Source organism: Sceloporus occidentalis, unplaced genomic scaffold (assembly GCF_023333645.1).
Source record: "Sceloporus occidentalis isolate IW3139 unplaced genomic scaffold, rSceOcc1.0.p SCAF_6, whole genome shotgun sequence".
Classification (NCBI taxonomy): domain Eukaryota; kingdom Metazoa; phylum Chordata; class Lepidosauria; order Squamata; family Phrynosomatidae; genus Sceloporus; species Sceloporus occidentalis.
The window spans coordinates 71,582,069-71,602,124 of NW_028316986.1; the positions used below are offsets into that span (position 1 = coordinate 71,582,069).

The 20,056-nt window shown below is 39.8% G+C and overlaps 1 protein-coding gene across 3 annotated transcripts in view; it reads right to left on the bottom strand.

Annotated features, from left to right (window-relative positions):
- The window catches only part of LOC149310919 (uncharacterized), a 52,542-nt gene that overhangs the window by 14,426 nt on the left and 18,060 nt on the right, over positions 1–20,056 (bottom strand). For all 3 annotated transcript variants that reach the window (XM_089530026.1, XM_089530025.1, XM_089530027.1), the window contains exons 10-14: positions 13,117–13,273; positions 10,979–11,194; positions 2,836–2,982; positions 1,479–1,628; positions 154–265 (exon numbers count right to left, since the gene is read on the bottom strand). In XM_089530026.1, coding sequence (XP_089386152.1) covers positions 154–265; positions 1,479–1,628; positions 2,836–2,982; positions 10,979–11,194; positions 13,117–13,273 — 782 coding nt within the window. The remainder of the gene's footprint in view (positions 1–153; positions 266–1,478; positions 1,629–2,835; positions 2,983–10,978; positions 11,195–13,116; positions 13,274–20,056) is intronic.

Below are 20,056 nucleotides of genomic sequence, written 5' to 3' on the forward strand. Positions count from 1 at the left end.
CAGCTGTTTTGCATGGGGCATCATCCCAAGAGAATCTAAGGCCCTTATAGCCTTAATGCTGTTTATTTTTGTGTACATTAAACAGACATATTCTGAGCAAGAGTAATTTGTTTTCTCCTATCAATAGAAGCTTATTGTTTCCACATATTTTACCTTTCACATATAAAGATGGACTTGCATCCCTAAGTGCATTCAGGTTAGATGCAGACAGCACTGATTTTTTTCCATCACTTGGTTGCTGCTGATGAGCCAGCTGAGATAAACTCTACAATAAAGTGCAAAAATTTCAGTGAAGACACAATACTCTTACCTGCCCACTTTTTATTGCTTGAAACCTTTGGGAATATGAAAAATTAGACAAAAAATGCTGCCCCCATTTCTGCATTGACCCAAAAGCAACAGGAAAATCTTATTTTTTTTATAAACAGAGATATTAGCCACAACCTTGTGGCTGAACTCTTTACACATCTGTGTAAGGAAGTATCTATTATCACTTTATGCAAGCAGTTCCCTATTTGACCAGCCCAACATGTGGGCACAGCTCCATCCACCCACAACTGAAAATGACCCTGGAATGTTGCCACTCCATAAGTATGGTGAAGGAGTGCTCCACCAGCAATGAACAGGCTTGTTTTTTTGTGGTTTTTTCAGGCAATGAATAGGCTCTTGGTCATTGTATGGATCATATTAATGTCTTCTTCCATGGAAAAGATTTTTTGTCAGATAAACAAACAGCTGGAAATAATAGTCAAAGTTCATAATCTCTTCCTCAGACTTTCCCCAAGACATAAATGCAATTCTACTAACTCAAAAGCCCTAGGATGCTTGATGGCCTTATAAAAATGGCCACAACTCTCAAAAAGTCTACATGGGGTTTATGTAATAAAATAATGGTCAAAAGCCACAGCAAATGAGATTTCAGGTAAAGAGCAGTTGTGAAATAGTTGTAGGGTTCATCCAGCCTCACTGGACAATACCACATTCCCATTTTACCTTCCCTTAACCTGAATTCCAGTTTCACCCCTACCCAACCCTGATAATTACAATTTAAACTGCCCCTTGCTTTTCCTTCATTTTTGAAGAACATACAGCTTGCTGTTGTTGCTTCTACACCTTTTCAATACTTCAGTAGAAATGGGGGAGAGGGGTAATTTAAAAACATGCCTCAAAAATAGCAAAATGCATTGCAGCTGCAGTCCCAAAGAATATCAAAGGCATTCTCTCTCCAGAACCTTAAATTCACAATGACTTTAGGAGGAAATATTCATTTTCCCATTAAAAGACATTATGTGACAAATCACTTAAATTCAGCCTGCAAATGAGCTTAAAATATGCAAATGCTGCATGAAAAAAAAACACCTTTCCTCTCCAAGTATTCTTCAAAAACTGTAACTTCCTGGAAATTGATTCCTTTCTGCAAAACTACCTTGCAAAGACAAGTTAACTATAAATACTAAAGAATCAAAGCTAATCATTACATTGTGAACTTCAGATGGCATTTGGTGGGGTGTCCTCCGACCTGTGGGCATCGCACTTCTGCTAAAAAGGACTTTAGATGGGCTCTTCACTCTTTGGTCTCCTGTTGCAGATTTCAGTGAGTCAGACCTCTGGAGTGCACTTCTTGTTGCCTATCAGACATTGAAACATTTTGATGATACTGCTTTTTGTGGTCTTATTAGTGGAGAAACCACCAGAAACTAAATGCTTAACAACTGCAAATGTGTCAGTATTTTAAGTATTTAGAAGTATTAATTTAATTAATACTTCTATGGTCCACTGAAGTGCTCAGACCACTTCACTATCTAACTGTAATCCTCACAGCACCCTTGAAAGCCTTATAACTAGATAATAAAGTTCTTACAGTCTAAGGTAAGTCAATGGTACTATCTTCAATATTTAATATGGAGGAGCCAAAGATGAGAAAAATTGGCTTGCTTCACCTAAGGTCACCTAGGGGTGAAGTAGACAACCAGGACAGAGCAGCCCAAAGCTGCTTCTTCCAAGAGTGGGCTTAACCCCTGCTGACAGTACTGCCTGTTCCCAAGGAGGCTCACTTGTGCATGCCATGACCGCACAGTGTGGTGTCAAGCCATGCTGCTGGGTATTTTTTTTTAAAAAAAAGAAACTTCCCCGCCATCACCATCCATGTACAGTCACAGTAACACACTGCTGGCGACTGCCTGCCACTTAGATGCCATCCCTCCCCCTTTGGTTGGCCACACAGTTGCACCTGCGACCCTGCACTGGGACAGGGCATCGGAGCAGAAGTGTGCCCAGTAAGACACTGGCAATGTACAATCATGCCCCCCCACATGTCCCCTTTACCCCACCTGCACCCATGCCCTGTATTGGATGGACTGTCTGGTTCTGTATGTAGCCATTGGAGGTGTCACACTTTCCCTTTTTGCATTGCCATCCCGATCGCTGGCTCCATCCTTTTTAAATGTGCACCAGCACCGGTGCATTTATAAATCACTTTAGGGTTAGGGTTAGGGTTAGGGTTAGGATGGAGTGCTTCTTTGGGACCAATATTTACATGCAGGGTCAAAGGTGCATTGCACAGTTTCCACATTAGGGCACTTTATTTTTGGTTTTTAGTCTGGCTCCCCCCCTCCCCTTAGAGAGCAGGCACAGTGCAATTTCAAGCCACTTCCAGGGCATGCATCATATAAATGCCACACTCCCAAAGCAGCCTGAAACCACTTCTTTTTGCCTGTCTGTTTGGGGCCCTAGTGTGCTCATACTGTTTTTGGTCAGTATAAAACAACAACACCTCCAATTTGTTGAAAGCATTTTAAAAATTATTTTTATGCATCAGGAGCTTGCATGTTTTACCTTTGGTTTTTTATCTCCAGGAACAAATTCATCCAGTGGTGTCTTCCTTCCTGTATGCACATTGCTGAGATGTTTGTGGCTACTCTTAAGTGGTCCTTCTTCCAGATCCTCTTGGGATGATGCCCCATGCAAAATAGCTGCTGAGACCTGTTGAAGAAATGATGGCACAGTAATAATAATAAAAAAAATGTTTAATGTACGCAAAAGTAAACAATATTAAGGCTACAAGTGCCTTAGCCATTTCTTTCCAGGAAATGGAGGACCACACATCCACAAGACTGAACATTTCTTTACAATGCTGGCCCAAAATATTTTGCTGCCACCTGAGGAAAGGGACAAGATATTGCCTCCCCACTCCTGCCCAGATCCATGTACAAAAACTGATTGGACTGACAGCTGAATTTTATCTCAACAGTGGTGACAAGATAACTTCTTCCACTGCTCTGGAGGGCAGTAGAGTAACTCAGGGTGCATCTACACTGTAGAAATAATGCAGTTTGACACAACTTTAACTGCCATGGCTCCATCCTACAGTATCCTGAGATTTATAGTTTTGTGAGGAACCTGTTGGCTTGTATATTAAATTGGGACAAAGACCAACTCCCAGAGCAGTCTGGGTAAAAATCACCCAACTACAATCAAAACAATGTACACAGCAGGGTATATAAACAAAAAAATCCAGCTATTGGTATTGGCAGTGCACTGACCACTTTTCACGCTTAAAAGAAACCATCACAGACAGTTGATTAAACCAAATCCTGGGAGGTTTTTATCTTCAGTTACAATACGTACAATATAAAACAGCATGCATACACACACACACTTCTCTCTGACTTTCAATCAACTTCAAATTCTGCTTCACAGCTAGAAACTAAAACACAGTAATTCACAGCAATAACCTGCTGCTCCAACAATAGCTCACAACCAACCAAACATTCCAATTGTCAACTAACATGTAACCAGTCTCCTGGTCCACTAATATAGAATGTAGGCTGTGAGTCATCATTCAGTCAATCAAAGTATTTTTCTGTTGTTTGAAGGCATATTACACCAACAGAACCAGCACTCTTTGACAGGGAAGGCTGAAGATCATGTAAAACTACAGATCTCAGGATTCCATAGGATGGAGCTACAGCCTTTAAAGTGATGTCCAACTGCATTATTTCTACAGCATAAATGCACCCTCAGAAACAATGAAGCAGCTCATGTAGCACCACTGCAACCTTTACTATATAGCTCTCTACAGCTGCTCCCTGAGGCAGCCACCTCACTTTTTCAAGATAGGACTGTTCCCATAGGGCCCTGCAGAGCTTTGAAGTAGTTCTTTAAAAATAACATGGTATGTTAATATTAGGGAATATTGAATAACAAGGGAAATATTTTCACATTTGCTTTAATTATTATTGTATTATTTTTTATAAAACAATTAGTGGCTGCCCTTGTTTTCCTGGACGCCGAAAAGGCTTTTGACACGGTTAAGTGGGTGTTTATGTTTGAAGTGTTAGAAAAAATGAATATCGGAAGTTTCTTTTTGTCAAATATAAAAGAAATATATTCTCAGCAAAAAATCCAATTAATTGTGAATTATGAAAAAACAGAGAGTATACCGATAAACAAAGGAACAAGGCAGGGGTGTCCTTTGTCCCCACTTCTGTTTATTACCGTTTTGGAGGTCCTAAATAATTCAATTAGAGCTAATAAGAAAATCAGGGGGTTAAAAATTAAGGGGCACGAACATAAACTTAGAGCCTATGCAGATGACATCTGTATTACTCTGGAAGACCCACTAAATTCTATGGTTTGGGCTTTGGAAGAGTTAAATGAATTTGGAAACTTGTCAGGTATTAAGATAAATAAGGAAAAGACCTTAATGTTAACTAAGAATTTGAAAGAAAAGGAAATAAAGGAACTATCTTTAAGATCTGGTTTAAAAGCAGAAAAGAAAATAAAATATTTGGGTATCTGGCTTACGGACAGAAATACAAACCTTTTTGAGAATAACTACAAGCCTGCTTGGAGTAAGATCTCTAAGGACTTGGTTAAATGGAAATCTTACGATCTATCAATTCTGGGAAGAATCGCTACCATTAAAATGGCGGTATTGCCAAAACTTATGTATTTGTTTTTAAACCTGCCGATTATTATGAACGAAAATGTATTCAAAGAATGGGAAAGATCTATATTGAATTTTGTATGGAGAGGGAAAAGAGCAAGAATACAAAAGAAATATCTTATAAGACCTAAATCTCTAGGCGGATGTGCCCTTCCTGATCTGAAGTTATATTTTAGGGCATGTTGCATGATTTGGATCCAAGATTGGATCAATTTAGAAAAAAGACAGTTACTTAATCTTGAAGCAGATAACCTGAGATTCGGATGGCATGCGTACATCTGGTATGATAAAATTAGGGTTAATAAAGATTTCCATAATCATTCTATTAGGAAGCCCCTTTTCCAAACGTGGGAAAAAATCAAAGGGAAATTCTATCGGGGAATCCCTAAATGGGTATCGGTACAGGAGGCTTTCCTGGGAAGATGGGAAGGAAACCCTAATTGGATCAGATATAAGGATGTATTAAAAAAAGAGCATATTAACAATCCAAAGCTGATCTCTAGAGTAGACCTGAATGCCATGGGAAAGCCTATTGGGTGGTTTGGATACTATCAATTGAATCAGAGATTTAAAGAAGATCTGCAAAAAGAAGGATTTGAAAAAGATCAAAATGAGCTGGATAAAGTATTAGGATCAAAAGATAAAGGTAAAATTGCGAGGCTGTATAAATTGTTTTTGAGCAGGGAGTTAGAACAGGAGGTGATAACTACACATATGCTATCATGGGCTATAGAAATTGGCCATGAAATTCCCTTTGACTATTGGGAAATCGCCTGGAAACGATCAAGTAAGTTTTCCACATCACAGGAATTAAGAGAAAACTGTGTGAAAGTGATGAATAAGTGGTACTATACACCTGCTAGAATTGCTAAAATATACAAACTAAAAGACAATCTCTGCTGGAAATGCCATAAAGAAAAAGGGACATATATACATGTATGGTGGACCTGTCCGGAAGTTAAAGGTTATTGGTTGAAAATTCATAAGAACATCAAGCAGATACTGAACATTGATTTTCCTTTTAGTCCTGAACTATACCTACTAAATATGACTTCGTTGTTAGGTACAGAGAACGAAAAAAAATATTGGAGAATATTTATGAATTTTACCACCTGTGCCAGAATTTTATTAGCAAAAAATTGGAAATTACCCTATTTACCTGACATAAATGAATGGCTACTAAAACTATTGGAAATTAAAGATATGGAAAGTGGGGAATCATTTGATAGAGAGAACTCCACGGAGTACTCAATAAAACAGAAAGAATGGATGCCAATTCAGAGGTTCATAGAAAACAAATGGAATATGGAACTATGATGTTAGAATAAAGAAAATTAGGATATCTGGGGGGGATACTATTGCAAGTATTTATACTATTTGTAAGGTTTATTTGCTAAGGAAAGATTCTATTTAAACGTAAAAATATATGAAATGCAATAGATAAAGGGAATTCTTTTGCTTTAAGAAAGAAGGATGAAAGATGTTTGCTCTGGTTAATCTCATAATTGCTCAAGGGTTACGATTAATGTATAACGATGTGTGGTTAGTGATGAAATAACACGATGGATATGTGATTTATCTATGTAATACTCTGAAATTACTCAATAAAGAATATCGGTGAAAAAAACAATTAGTGTATTTTGATTCATTTTTTCATTATTCTTGTGACATTATCTTTGACTTGTGATCAGAGATAGGAGAATAGGAGCTATTAAAATCTGTAAAGGTTTTCCTGCTCAGATTTCCAGCTCTGGAAAGTTTTTTGTGAACAGGAATTTGGATGTGCAGACCAGTACAATTTTGCCTGGAAAAGGAGTTCTGGTTTTTGAACTCTTTATGGTTTATTTAAAAAGTAGCAATCAATAGAATGATTAATAGAATGATTAACATGATGAATAAAAGACTTATTAGCATTAACAATATTGAATTAACCTTTGGAGCTCAAAAACAATTAACATAATGCATTTTTAAAGCTAACATTTCAAATTCTGGGTTCCTGTTCAAATTTACATGCTCATGATTACCATCTCAGCCTGTTTCTTCTCTGAGGACTTTATCACACCAGGCTCATAAGAACCCATGATTACATTACTCTAGAAAATGAACACATACCATGTTGGGGACAGCTCTTCAGAAGCGTGATGGTGCCATTTCTGTCCCTACCTTATCCCCTTACCAACATGCCTCTCAGTCTCTATTTATTTTTATTTTTAGTGCAGTCATGCAATAATGGCAATTATTAGGCAGAAAGAAAGAAAGAAAAGTCATTTAAAAAAAGAAAAACAGCCTGCTTGGGAATCATAAAATCCTAGAGTAAGAAGAGATCACAAGGGCCATCCAGTTCAACCCCTTGCCATGCAATCAATAAAATGATTAATAGAATGATTAATATGAATAAAAGGCTTAATAGATAATAATAATAATAATAATAATAATAATAATAATAATAATAATATTTATTTGTATCCCGCCTCTCCAGTTTGAAGATTGAGCAAGGAAAATTTCAAACACAGAGTCACAAAATAATAATAATAATAATAATAATAATAAGGAAGCAGTCCCCAAAAAACCCCACCCTTCTACCCTCCGTCCCATCAATACAAAATAATAACAATAAAAAAATTTAACTGGAATAACATCAGTTAAAACAGCTCAGCAAGAAGTGACAGCAATATGACAATAATGAGCAATTAATAGCATTAACAATAATCAAATCACCTCCAACAGATGGCCATCCAGCCTCTGTTTAAAAGCCTCCAAAGGATGAGATTCCACCACACTCTGAGGGAGCATGTGTTCTACTGTCAACCAGCTCTTACTGTCAGGACTTTCCTCCTAATGTTGAGGTGGAATCTCCTTTCCTGTAGTTTGCACCCATTGTTCCATGTCCTATTCTCTGGAGCAGTAGAAAACAAGCTTGCTCCATCCTCAATGTGACACCCCTTCAAATACTTAAACAGCACTATCATATCACCTCTTAACCCTCTCTTCTCCATGCTAAACATACCCAACTCTCTGTTACTCATCGTAAGGCATCGTTTCCAGACCCTTCACCATTTTGGTCGCCCTCCAGCTTCTCAACATCCTTTTTGAATTGTGATGCTCAGAACTGGACACGGTATTCGAGGTGAGGCCTGACCAAAGTGGAATAGAGTGGCACTATTACTTCCATTGATTTAGACCAGGGGTCGGCAATCCCTGGTCCGCGGGCCGGATCCGGCCCGGCAAGGCCTTTGGACCAGCCCCAGCCCAGTCCTGCTGCCGATTGCCACCCCCACTTCCACGCCACTCTGGGTGCCATTTTTTCTTCAAAAATGGCGGCCGAAGTCTCGCGTGACCTTTCCAGTTGCGGGACAGGACAGGAAAGGTCGTGCGAGACTTCACCGCCATTTTTGAAGAAAAAATGGCGGCGGGCCTGTAGGAGGCCCGCTGCAGTCGCCGGACCCTTCCGCAGGGCTCCAGGGGCTGCAGCGGGCCTGTAGGAGACTGCCGCCGCCGGCCTCCTCCCTCCTTCTCGGCCTCTATCTCCAAAGCTTCTGCAGAGGCCAAAAAGGAGCCCGCGGAGGCAGCCTGCCGCTCCGGGACTCTGTCGCGGCCCATGCAGCCCCAGGCCTCCCTCCAGAGAGAGTGGCCTGGGGCTGCAAGGGCCGTGGAGGAGCTCAGGAGGCGGCCTGCCCAAGCCCTTCCCTTCAGCCGAAAGGGCCCCTTGGAGCCCTTTTGGCCGAAGGGAAGGGCCTGGGACGGGTGCCCAAGCCCTGCCCTTCGGCCTCCCTCCCCTTCAGCCGAAGGAAGGGACCAAGGAGGAGTGGGCGGGCACACGCCTCCTCCTCCCTGCAGGGCTTCGGCAGACCTGAGGTGTCCTTCAGAGGATACCTCAGGCCTGGCAAAGCCTCAAGGAAAGGAGCAGGGGGCGCCGGCCTCCTCCTCCTTCCCACGGGGCTTTGGGAGACCTGAGGTGTCCTTTGGAGGACACCTCAGGCCTGGCAAAGCTCTGAGGAAAGGAGCAGGAGCCGCTGGCCTCATCCTCCTCCTCCTCCCCACGGGGCTTCAGTGTCCTTCGGAGGCCCAGTGTTATTCTCCTGGGCCCAGTGTTATTCAACATCTTTATCAATGACCTTTTGCTGGTCAATGACCGAATAAACTTTACTACTACTACAATGACCTAGATGACAGAACTGGGAGCATACTTATCAAATTTGCAGATGACACCAAATTAGGAGGAATAGCTAATACTCCAGAGGACAGGATCAACATTCAAAATGATCTGAATAGACTAGAAAGCTGGGCCAAAGCTAACAAAATGAAATTCAACACAGAGAAATGTAAGGTACTACACTTAGGGCAGAAAAATGAAATGCACAGATATAGGATGGGAGACACATTGCTGAATGAAAGTACATGTGAAAGGGATCTGGGAGTCCAGGTAGACCACAAGTTGAAGATGAGTCAACAGTGCGATGCGGCAGCTGAAAAGGCCAATGCAATTTTAGGCTGCATCAAGAAAAGTATAGTGTCTAGATCAAGAGAAGTAATAGTGCCACTGTATTCTGCTCTGGTCAGGCCCCACCTGGAATATTGTGTCCAGTTCTGGGCACCACAATTCAAAAAGGACATTGAGAAACTGGAGCGTGTCCAGAGGAGGGCAAATAAAATGGTGAAAGGTCTGGAAACCTTGCCCTATGAGGAATGACTCAGGGAACTGGGGATGTTTAGCCTGGAGAAGAGAAGGTTAAGAAGTGATATGATAGCCCTGTTTAAATATTTAAAAGGATGTCATATTGAGGAGGGAGCAAGCTTGTTTTCTGCTGCTCCAGAGAACAGGACCCGGAACAATGGATGCAAACTACAGGAAAAGAGATTCCACCTCAACATTAGGAGGAACTTCCTGACAGTAAGGTCTATTCAACAGTGGAACATACTCCCTCGGAGTGTAGTGGAGTCTCCTTCCTTGGAGGTCTTTAAGCAGAGGCTGGATGGCCATCTGTTGGGGATGCTTTGATGTGGATTTCCTGCATGGCAGGGGGTTGGACTGGATGGCCCTTGGGGGTCTCTTACAACTCTATGATTCTATGATTCTATGACACCTCAGGCCTGGCAAAGCCCAGAGGAAAGAAGCAGGGGCCGCGCGCCTGTTTCTCCTGCCCCTCACGGGCCCTTACTGGTCCCCAGCTGTCTCTGAGAGGCAGCTGGGGGCCAAGGAAGGGCAGGAGGAGCAGGCGTGCGCCTGTCACCCCCTCTCCCAATCCCCCCCCCCACTTCTAGCTGTCTCTCAGACAGCTGGAGGTTGGGAAAGGGAGCAGAGAAAGCCCCACCCCTGGAGGGTGGAAGCTCCACCCCCGGCATGCAGCTCCGCCCCTGGGGGTGGAAGCTCCACCCCCAGCATGCGGCCCCCCAGTTTTTTGGTTTCGGCCCCCCAGTTGTCTGAGAGACAGCAACCCGGCCCCCAGGTCAAAAAGGTTGCCTACCCCTGATTTAGACACTATACTTTTAGTGAGGGAGAGGGAGAAGAGGAGCAGAGGAATAGAATCACACTGACTTGCACCACATGACTGCAGATCAGAATTGCTTTGGGAGGAACTTATCACATTCACTCAACAGTGTAAAAGCAATGCAACTGGGGGGCAATTTACAATTTTGCCCATCAATGACATTTAACACTCCGGCAGCAGATGAACTACAGACCAGCTACTGGACAGACATAGCACTATGTGATAAGGTAAAGTCACAGATGCGGCTATCCTGCTATAATTCCACTTTTCAAGCCTGGGAAGCCCCAGTATCTCCTCCCACCCCCAGATAGATGGACCAGTGCAAGAATGAGCCAGAAGAATGTCAAAGCTGCTCTGACTTTCTCCATCCATATGAGGAAAAGGAAAAGCAATATGCCAGAAGTGTAATCTTCCCTATGAGTGGAATATTTTGAGAGTAGGGTGCCTGGATCAAAACAGCTCCAGCCCTTCCTCATAAAGAGACATGGGGATGAAAGCCAAGAAGCCAAATACAAACAACAAGCCTATTTATATATCATACCGGTGTTTCTGCTTTTCTGGGAAGAAAATCCATAGCTCCATATTTTCTTTCTGTTTCTGTCTTCTGATGCTCGGAGACTCCAAGTTCATTTTGAAGTTCCAAATTCTGCTTGGTAAGTGCTTCGACCTGACATCTTAACTTATCATGGGCAGCATGCCACTGGGTCTCATTTCTTCTGAATTCCTCCTGCAGCCCTGCTATTTGCTGCCTTAACATCTATCATAAAAAAAGACAGAAGGTCTTTTTAAAGATAAAAGAATGAGGAGGAGGAGGAGGAGGAGGAGGAGAACAAGGATGCATTTCTGTCAGGATCATTAATATTAATCTCTCTCCTGATTTCATATAGACCCTTTGTCATTTCCATGGGTAAAGAAGCAACACTACAGAGCCTTTTCTACTATTGGGCAAAGTCCTGGAAAGGTAGCAAATTGTTAATTATTTATTTTATATTATTGCTAGCTACATTATTATTAGAGATAAGAAAGGTAATTGAGGGGCTTTCTGCCTCATATGCTCAAATAACTTAGTTGGCTTGGGGTATTATGCACCTCATTTTGGATTTTAGGTATGGCACCATTTCCACAGCACCCTAAAAAGTAAAATGCCATGGGATCAACACTTGCAAACCCTCCAACATTTCACAGATGGAAACCAGGAAACATGTGGCTGGGTCACATCAGTGTGGTCAAAAAGATATAGCCAGATAACAAGAGGCCAAAAGTTACTAATGAAGAACACACAGAACTACTATTTTAAGCAGAGAAACCCTGGGATTTTTGTATTGGCATTACAAAAGTTTGAAAAGGGGGGTGGAATCCAAGTCAAGAAATATAAGACTCGGTGTGAATACACAGAACAATTAACCTTAAATATAGTATCACATAAGACTTTATTCTAAAATCAAGGTCTGCCTTTATCAGACTTGCTCAGAATTACAGTTTTTTCTCAGATCCAAGGAAAGTTTATACTTTTTGTTTTTGAACTCTGTGTACATACATTTTTGCACAATGCATTTTATAGATCAGATCAGATCCCAGCTTGTGCATAATATAACGCCTGTGTGTTTGCCTTGAGCCAATCATAGTTTCTCAGTCCCAGTTTCTGCATTGTATAACACCTATGTTGTTGCCTATGGCACTGCATAGCCCTGGCAAGCACCGAGGATTGGTGTCTCAAAAAGAAGTGGCTAGAGAAAAGAAATTCAGTAAAGCTGAGCCTTAAAACATATAGTTTACGAAAATCTCCAAAACAAACACAACTAAAACTGAACAGAGGAGGGGAAAAACAAATAAAGAATGCTTTTCTACAGGATTTATCCTACCTTAGGGACTGAACAGATAGGTCAAAATAAAGCTGCTTCGGGTCACTTTGGAGGTATGCTGTTTAAATGACACACACATCTTAAGAGGCCAGAAGCTGCACCAAAGCTGCAGTCCAGATCTTAGGACTGAAGTGTGGCTTTGGTGCGGCTTCTGACCTCTTAAGGCGCATGCATCATTTAAACAGCATATCTCCAAAGTGACCTGAAGCAGCTTTATTTTGGCCTGACTGTTTGGACCCTATGGGAAACTAGGGGGAGGGATTATTGTGTGAAAAAGAGAGCTTTAAAGAGTACATGCCACACAGTCCTAGGAGTGCTGTAATTCAAAGGGAATCTTCATCCCCTTCTGAAGTGGCAGAGCTCTCCCTTTCCTTTGCTTTTTAAAAGTGTGTTTATTCATTTTGCTTACCTCAAGAAGCAGTTTGAAGTCACACAACACAATGGACAGCTGCTGCTCATTTTCTGCCACCACTACCACCATCCTCCCCTGTTTGTGTCTTTCTTTCTCAGAAAGGAATTTTTAAACTGAATGCCTTTTGTCAGGACAAGAGCAGTAGTGATCGACTGAGCTTCACAAAAACCAGTAGCTTTAAAAAAGTTAAAGTGGGGAGAGGGCAGAGAAACTAGAAAAAGCACCTCACTGAAATTTCAGGCTTCTAAGTGTCAAGCTATTTCATCCCTTACTTCTGTTTCATTTCAGGACTTTACTCCAAAATGTCCTCATATTGATCAGTTGGAAACTACCCAACAACCAGCTCCACACTCATTCAAAAAAATTAACGACCATAGCAGTGCTGTAGCACATAATGGCACTTACTTGTATTTCCCCTGCTTCTCCCTCCTCTTTAATTATGACGGTGCATTTCTCAGCCTCTACACTTTCTTTCTGCAGTTTCAGAGCTTTGTCCCTCTTGCACTCTTGCGCGGGATGTGACTTCTGAGGTCCAAAGGCATCAAACTGTCTTATTTGTCTTCTGTTGAAAAATAAACTAGTTGGTGATTTTTAAAAAGTAGGAATACCACATGTACAGGATGTCAGATGTTCTGCTGAATGCAGCTGTAGAGGGCTCTGAATGTGATCACAGCAGCAGGTGGTTGGTGAGGTGTGTGACAGGGAATGCTTTCTACTTCCCATATCAATATGCTACTATTGCTGATATTTTCTCAGCCATGCAATGAAAGATGCAAGAACACAAGCAGGAAAGCTATTGTGGACTAGATTCTTTCTCGAGGGAAGCAATATGTAATTTTAGCAATTTTCTTCATGCTTAGAAAGTCAAAAACTACAGAGCTTTCAAGACCTTGTCACAATTTGGGACTTATTCTGCGTAAAATTTGTATGTGGTTGTTTTGCACAGGAAACTGCATCTTCTGTGAAGAAAATAATATTCCTGTGTGGAAATATTATTTTCTGTGCAGAAAATGCTTCCTGACCTGAAAATGCTATTTTCTGGGTGAATCGCCCACATGTGAATTTGGCATACATTAAGACTCAATTACAGCATTTTCTTCAAAGGAAGGTGGTTTTTTTTGTTTGTTTGTTTTTTGGTTTTTTTTGCAAAGGAAATAATATTCCTGCATAGAAATATCATTTTCTGCACTGAAAATTCTGTTTCCTATGCAGAAAACATTCTTTTCTGTGCAAAACAAAATTTTCTCAGAATAAGTTCCATCCTATGAATGCTCTGTTTAGTCCAGAGTTCTTCTTATCAGGGTTTCTTTATACTAGAAAAACACATTATTCTATCTGTTTTTGAATATTTCTGAATATTTCTTCTATCCCTATTATGGATCCCTGATTTTGATCAGAAAGATGATCCAAATGGAATGGGCTAAGCACATTATACCCTGTGCACCACTTTCAATTGCTATCCCAGTTATTTCCTTACATATATACAAGCTGCATTTCAATTATATGAATGGACATAAATGGATATTGACAAGCTAATGCATTTTACCTAGGGGCTGTGCAGACTGGTCATTAAGACCGGCCTAGGGGCGGAGTTGGGGTGTGGCATCCACATGACGCATGCTTTGACTCTGCCCCCATGGCGGCGTGATGTCACATACCACACCACAAGGCGTGTGGTGTTACGGTGCTCCTCTGGTGCTGTGTTTAGAAACCTGTGAATGACCTCATAATAATACAAATCCCCAGGTACAAAACATTGCTCCCAGAGCAGTTGTACAATTGCAGCTCTTACTGTCAGGAAGTCTTTCTGTCATTTCTGGAACATCCAGGAGGGACCATATTACCCTGGTTCTAAAGTCCCTCCACTGGCTGCCCATTAGCTTCTGGACCCAGTACAATGGCTTGGGTCCAAACTATCTTCAGGACCGCCTTCTCCCCTACAATCCTCCCCGTGCACTCCGCTCCTCTGGGAGAGGCCTACTTCAGCCACAAAAATCTAGGCTTTCAACTACCTTCCAGAGGGCATTTTCCATCGTCGCCTCCAGACTGTGGAACAGCCTGCCGGATGAGATCCGTCTACTTACATCCTTAGACAGCTTTAAAAAGGCTGTTCTCTTCCAGCAGGCCTTCCCAGAATAGAGAACCCGGCCTTAGAAAAATACCTGATATGATTGACAGGAAGAGTATTAAACCCAACAAGAAAAACCAGGGCAAATTACCAAAATCATTCTTTGAATTAAAAAACATATTGGCCTTACTAGATATTTGGCGATTAAAATTGGGAAATTCAAGAGACTATACATATTATTCCAGTTACCATAAATCATGGTCACGAATTGACATGTACCTAATTTCATCATGGTTGGCTCCTAAAGTTTACAAAATAGATACTCTCCCCAAGATACTATCAGATCACAACCCAGTAACAATGGAAATGAAATTCGGTAGAAAGGAATATAATTGGAGGTTAAATGAAAATCTATTAAACGATGGAAATATATTAAAACAAGCTCAAAAAAATTTAGAATTATTTTTTGAGGAAAATCTGAACAAGGGGGTAGAAGATTGGCTGGTATGGGATACCTCCAAAGCTGTGATGCAGGGGTTTGTTATGCAAAAAAGTGCAGACATGAAAAAAATACGAGGATCAAATTTGAACAAAATATTACAGGAAATAAAAGAGAAGGAACAATTGGCAAAAAAGAATCCAGGAAATCAAAAATTACTTGAGGAAATACAGATATTACAAAAACAGTTGAATTTGATTTTGGTAGACGAGATGGAAACTAAAATTAAATATACAAAACAAAAGTATTTTGAGTGTGCAAATAAATGTGGTAAATGGTTATCCTGGAAATTAAGGAAGGAGAAAGAGAAAAAAATGATAACAGAAATTAAAGTGGGGGGAAGAAATATACAGAACAAGGTCAAATCAAAAAGGTTTTTCAGAACTATTTCGATGGCCTCTTTTCAGGGGGGGAAACTGACAACAAAGAAATAGAAAATTTTCTCGAAAAAGAAGAGATTAAATTCATCAAAAAGGAACAACAGGATGCTATTAATAAGGAAATATCCACACAAGAGATCATAGAGGCAATCAAAAACTTAAAAACAAATAAAACTCCAGGCCCAGATGGTTTTACAGCTCTATACTATCAAAAACTGATTTATAATCTTATCACACCATTTCAGAGTGTTATGAACGGGATATTAAAGGGAAAGATACCAGACACTTGGAAATCATCTTTCATTACTCTGATACCCAAACAGGACAAACAATTGGATGACCCCCAAAATTATAGACCGATAGCCCTATTAAATGTTGATTATAAAAAATGTTCAGCAATTTTGGCATCAAGACTAAAAGCAATACTAAATGATTGGATTGATAGGGATCAATGTGGATTTTTACCAAAAAGACAAATCAAAGACAACATAAGAACCCTTATAAATTTGATCAAGTTTTGTGAAAAAAGGCCAGATAAACAAGTGGTAGTAATCTTCCTAGATGCCCAAAAAGCATTTGACAATTTACGTTGGGATTTTATGTTTGCAGTATTTAAAAAAATGGAATTAGGCGAAAACTATATAAAATGGATAAAAGAAATCTACAAGGAGCAAGAGGCCAGAATATTGATTAATGGGGAAAGAACCAAAAATATTCAAATTGGGAAAGGGACCAGGCAAACCTGTCCTTTATCTCCTCTACTTTTTTATAACTGCTTTAGAAATATTAAACAATAAAATTAGACGAGATAAAGAAATCGCAGGAATAAAAATAAGGAATTTCGAATACAAAGTGCTATCTTATGCGGATGACCTGGCTATTATTCTGCCTAATCCTGTGGAAGATATTGCACAAATGCTTAAAACAGTAGAAGAATATGGTAAATATGCAGGTTTCAAGATCAGTAGAGAAAAATCAAATATTTAGCCCTTAAATATTAAACAAAATGATTGTGAAAAAATTAAAACCCTTTCCAGTTTTGAAATAAAAAGTAAAGTAAAATATTTGGGGATAAATATTACAAGGAAAAATTCTGATCTATTTAAAAATAAGTACATACCTTTATGGAACAACATAAAAAAGGACCTAAAAATCAGGGAAATTTACAAATTTCATGGCTCGGGAAAATAGCAGCAATTCAGATGTGTATTACACCCAAATTACTATTTTTATTTCAAAACCTCCCTATTATAACTAATGATAACCCCTTTCAGGAATGGGACAAGGAAATAACCAAATTTATCTGGAACAAAAGAAAACCAAGGATCAAACTTAAAATACTACAAGACAGTAAAGAAAGAGGGGGGGGGGTTGGTTTACCTAATTATAAAATATATTATCACGCATGTTGTTTACAGTGGGTTAGGGACTGGGTGCAAATTAAAAAAGATAAAATTCTACAACTGGAAGGTTTTGATAATGTAGTAGGTTGGCACGGATATTTATTATATGACCAAATTAAGATTAATAAGAATTTCAACAATCATTTTTTAAGGAGATCCTTATTAAGAATATGGCTGAAATATAAACCCTTTTTCATAACTAAAATTCCTGGATGGGCCTCGATAAATGAAGCTTTTTTCAGAAGAGAGAGGATGAAAGAAACAGATTGGGTAAGATATAACGATCTGTTAAAAATAGAAAAGGGGGAATTTAAAGTAAAAACAATGGAGGAATTGACTGAAGAAGGATTCAATGTTAACTGGTTCTTATATAGGCAAATTGTTGAGAGGTTTAAATTGGACAAGAAAATTTATCAGATAGAAAAGGAAGATACTACATTCGGAATACTGATGACGGAAGATTCGAAACACACAATTTCCAAATTATACAATATATTATTAAAATTAGAAATGGAGGATGAAACTGTTAAACAATTCATGATAAAGTGGGCACAGGATCTGGAGACACCAATATTAATGGAAGAATGGGAAAAGAATTGGAAAACCAGATTGAAATATACACTAAGTACCAAAGTGAAAGAAAACTATTTGAAGTTACAATATAGATGGTACATAACCCCAGAAAAGCTGAGTAAGGCCCGTTACAGATGGGCCTTAAAGTGTGCGCTCCGCGCGTGCTAGGGTTAGAAAGGGGTGTCCTTTCTGGATGCTCCAACTCGAGCACGCACGGAGCGCGCACAAAATGGCGGCGGCCGTTCCACACGGCCGCCACCATTACAACGTCACGACCACGCTGCCTCCAAACGAGGCGGCGCGGACGTGACGTCCTTGTGCCGCATGAGGGCGCTTAAAGCACCCTTTACACAGCGCAAGAAGGAGCTCCGTTTCAGAGTTCCTTCTTGGTTTTGCGTCGCTGGGCGCAGCCTTCAGACGCAGAGGAGAAAGGGGCCAAGCAGCCCCTTTCTCCTCCTCCCCACTGCCGTGAAGTGTCCTTGGGGCTTGAAGCCCCAAGGACACCCCTTTCCAGGCTGCGGGGAAGGGGCCTTTTGCCGCTTCCCCGCGGCCCGGAAAGCGGCGGATCGGGGCCTCAGCGGCTGCCGTTCTAACAGCTGAGGCCCCAAAACAACGGGGAAAGGGGCGGGTGCACGCCACCCCAAACAGGCGGTCTGTAACCCGCCTAAGATAGATAAACACAACATGAAAGAATGTTGGAACTATAAGTATAAAAACGGAAACTATATACACATGTGGTGGGAGTGTAAGAAAATAAAAAAATTTTGGAGCCAAATTCATAAAAAAATGGAAGAAATATTAAATACAAAAATAAAATTTGAACCTAAATTTTTCTTGTTGTGTATGGTAAAGGACTCAAAATTGGAAAGTAGCTACGGAAAGATTATTTTTTACATGATAAGAATGGTGATCGCAAGACGATGGTAAAGGAAAAGTAAAGACGACTTGCTATTAAAAGATTGGTATCTAAAAGTATTTGACTTGGTAGAGTTGGATAGACTTACTAATCTATTGCGGGGTGGAGAAGAAGCAAGGTGGGAAGATACATGGGCATCCACTATAGAACATTTTAAAGAACAAGTAAAGAAAGCACCAAAATAGAAATTAAAAAGGAAAGATAGAGGATGAGAAACTAACATAAATATTTAATATTCGCAGAGTGCTCAAATATATAGAGATAGGAGTCATAGGTGGTAATGAAGTAAGAATTGATGTGACATAAAGGAAACGTAACACAGAGAAATAAGGAGTGTACAGAATGAAAATGATATAGTACAGGAAAAGTGATAATGTTTAGGAATATTGATACTTGTATACTCATTAGATAATATATTGTATAAGATAGATCAGAAATGTACAATGGATATACTTGACATGATTTAGATAACAGCGAAAGGACAAGAGTTAAATAAATGTAACACCGAAAGGAAAGATATTAAAGGGAAAGTACATAATAAGTCAGATTTTCTTTTTTCTGTTCGAAAGAGGGGAAGTGATTTTAAATGTAAGATGTTTAGATAATAGGAGTAGATAGTTTGTATCTAAGTTGGTTTTTGTTTGTTTGTTTGTTTGTTATTATTTTATAATTGTAATTCTTTTTTCTTTTCCCTCCTTGATATGTCTGTATATTTGTTTTTAACCAATAAAAATTTAAAAATATAAAAGAAAAGAAAAGAAAAATATCTGGGAAAGATACTGCTGCTCCCACTGATTGTTTGCTGGTGTGATGTTGTTGACCTTCTGGTCAGTTTTCAACTTGTATGTTTGTTTGTTTGTTTGTTGTTTTTTGTTCTGTTTTTTAAATATTGCATTGGATTTAATACTTTTTTAAGAAGGGGAGGGTACCAGGGATTTTATATGTTTTGTATTTTTAACTTTGTTAGCCACCCCGATTGTTCTCAGAGGGGCGGAATACAAATAAATATTATTATTATTATTATTATTATTATTATTATTATTATTTCTTAATGTTTAGGTGGAATCTCTTCCTGTAGTTTGAATCCATTGCTCTGTGTCCTAGTTTTGAGAGCAGCAGAAACAAGCTTTCACCTTCTTGAATATGACATCCCTTCAAATATTTAAACATGGCTATCATGTCAACCCTTAACCTTCTCTTCCCCAGGCTAAATATACCAGCTGTCTAATCCACTCTTCACATAGGGCATGGTTTCCAGACTTTTTACCATTTTGGTTGCCCTCCACTGGACATTGTCAATATCCCTCTTGAATTATGGTTACAATATGGTTACATCTGATTTAATGGGGCTTTAGGTATGTGATTAATTCTAGGGTGAATAAAGTTAGCCTGTAGGTTTTGAAATAACACACACTTTAATATTTTGTTTTTGTTTTGTTTTATCTTCACTATTTGTACACATGCAGAGGCTTTTGAGAAATTTGTGGTTTTGTGTCTTCAAGTTGC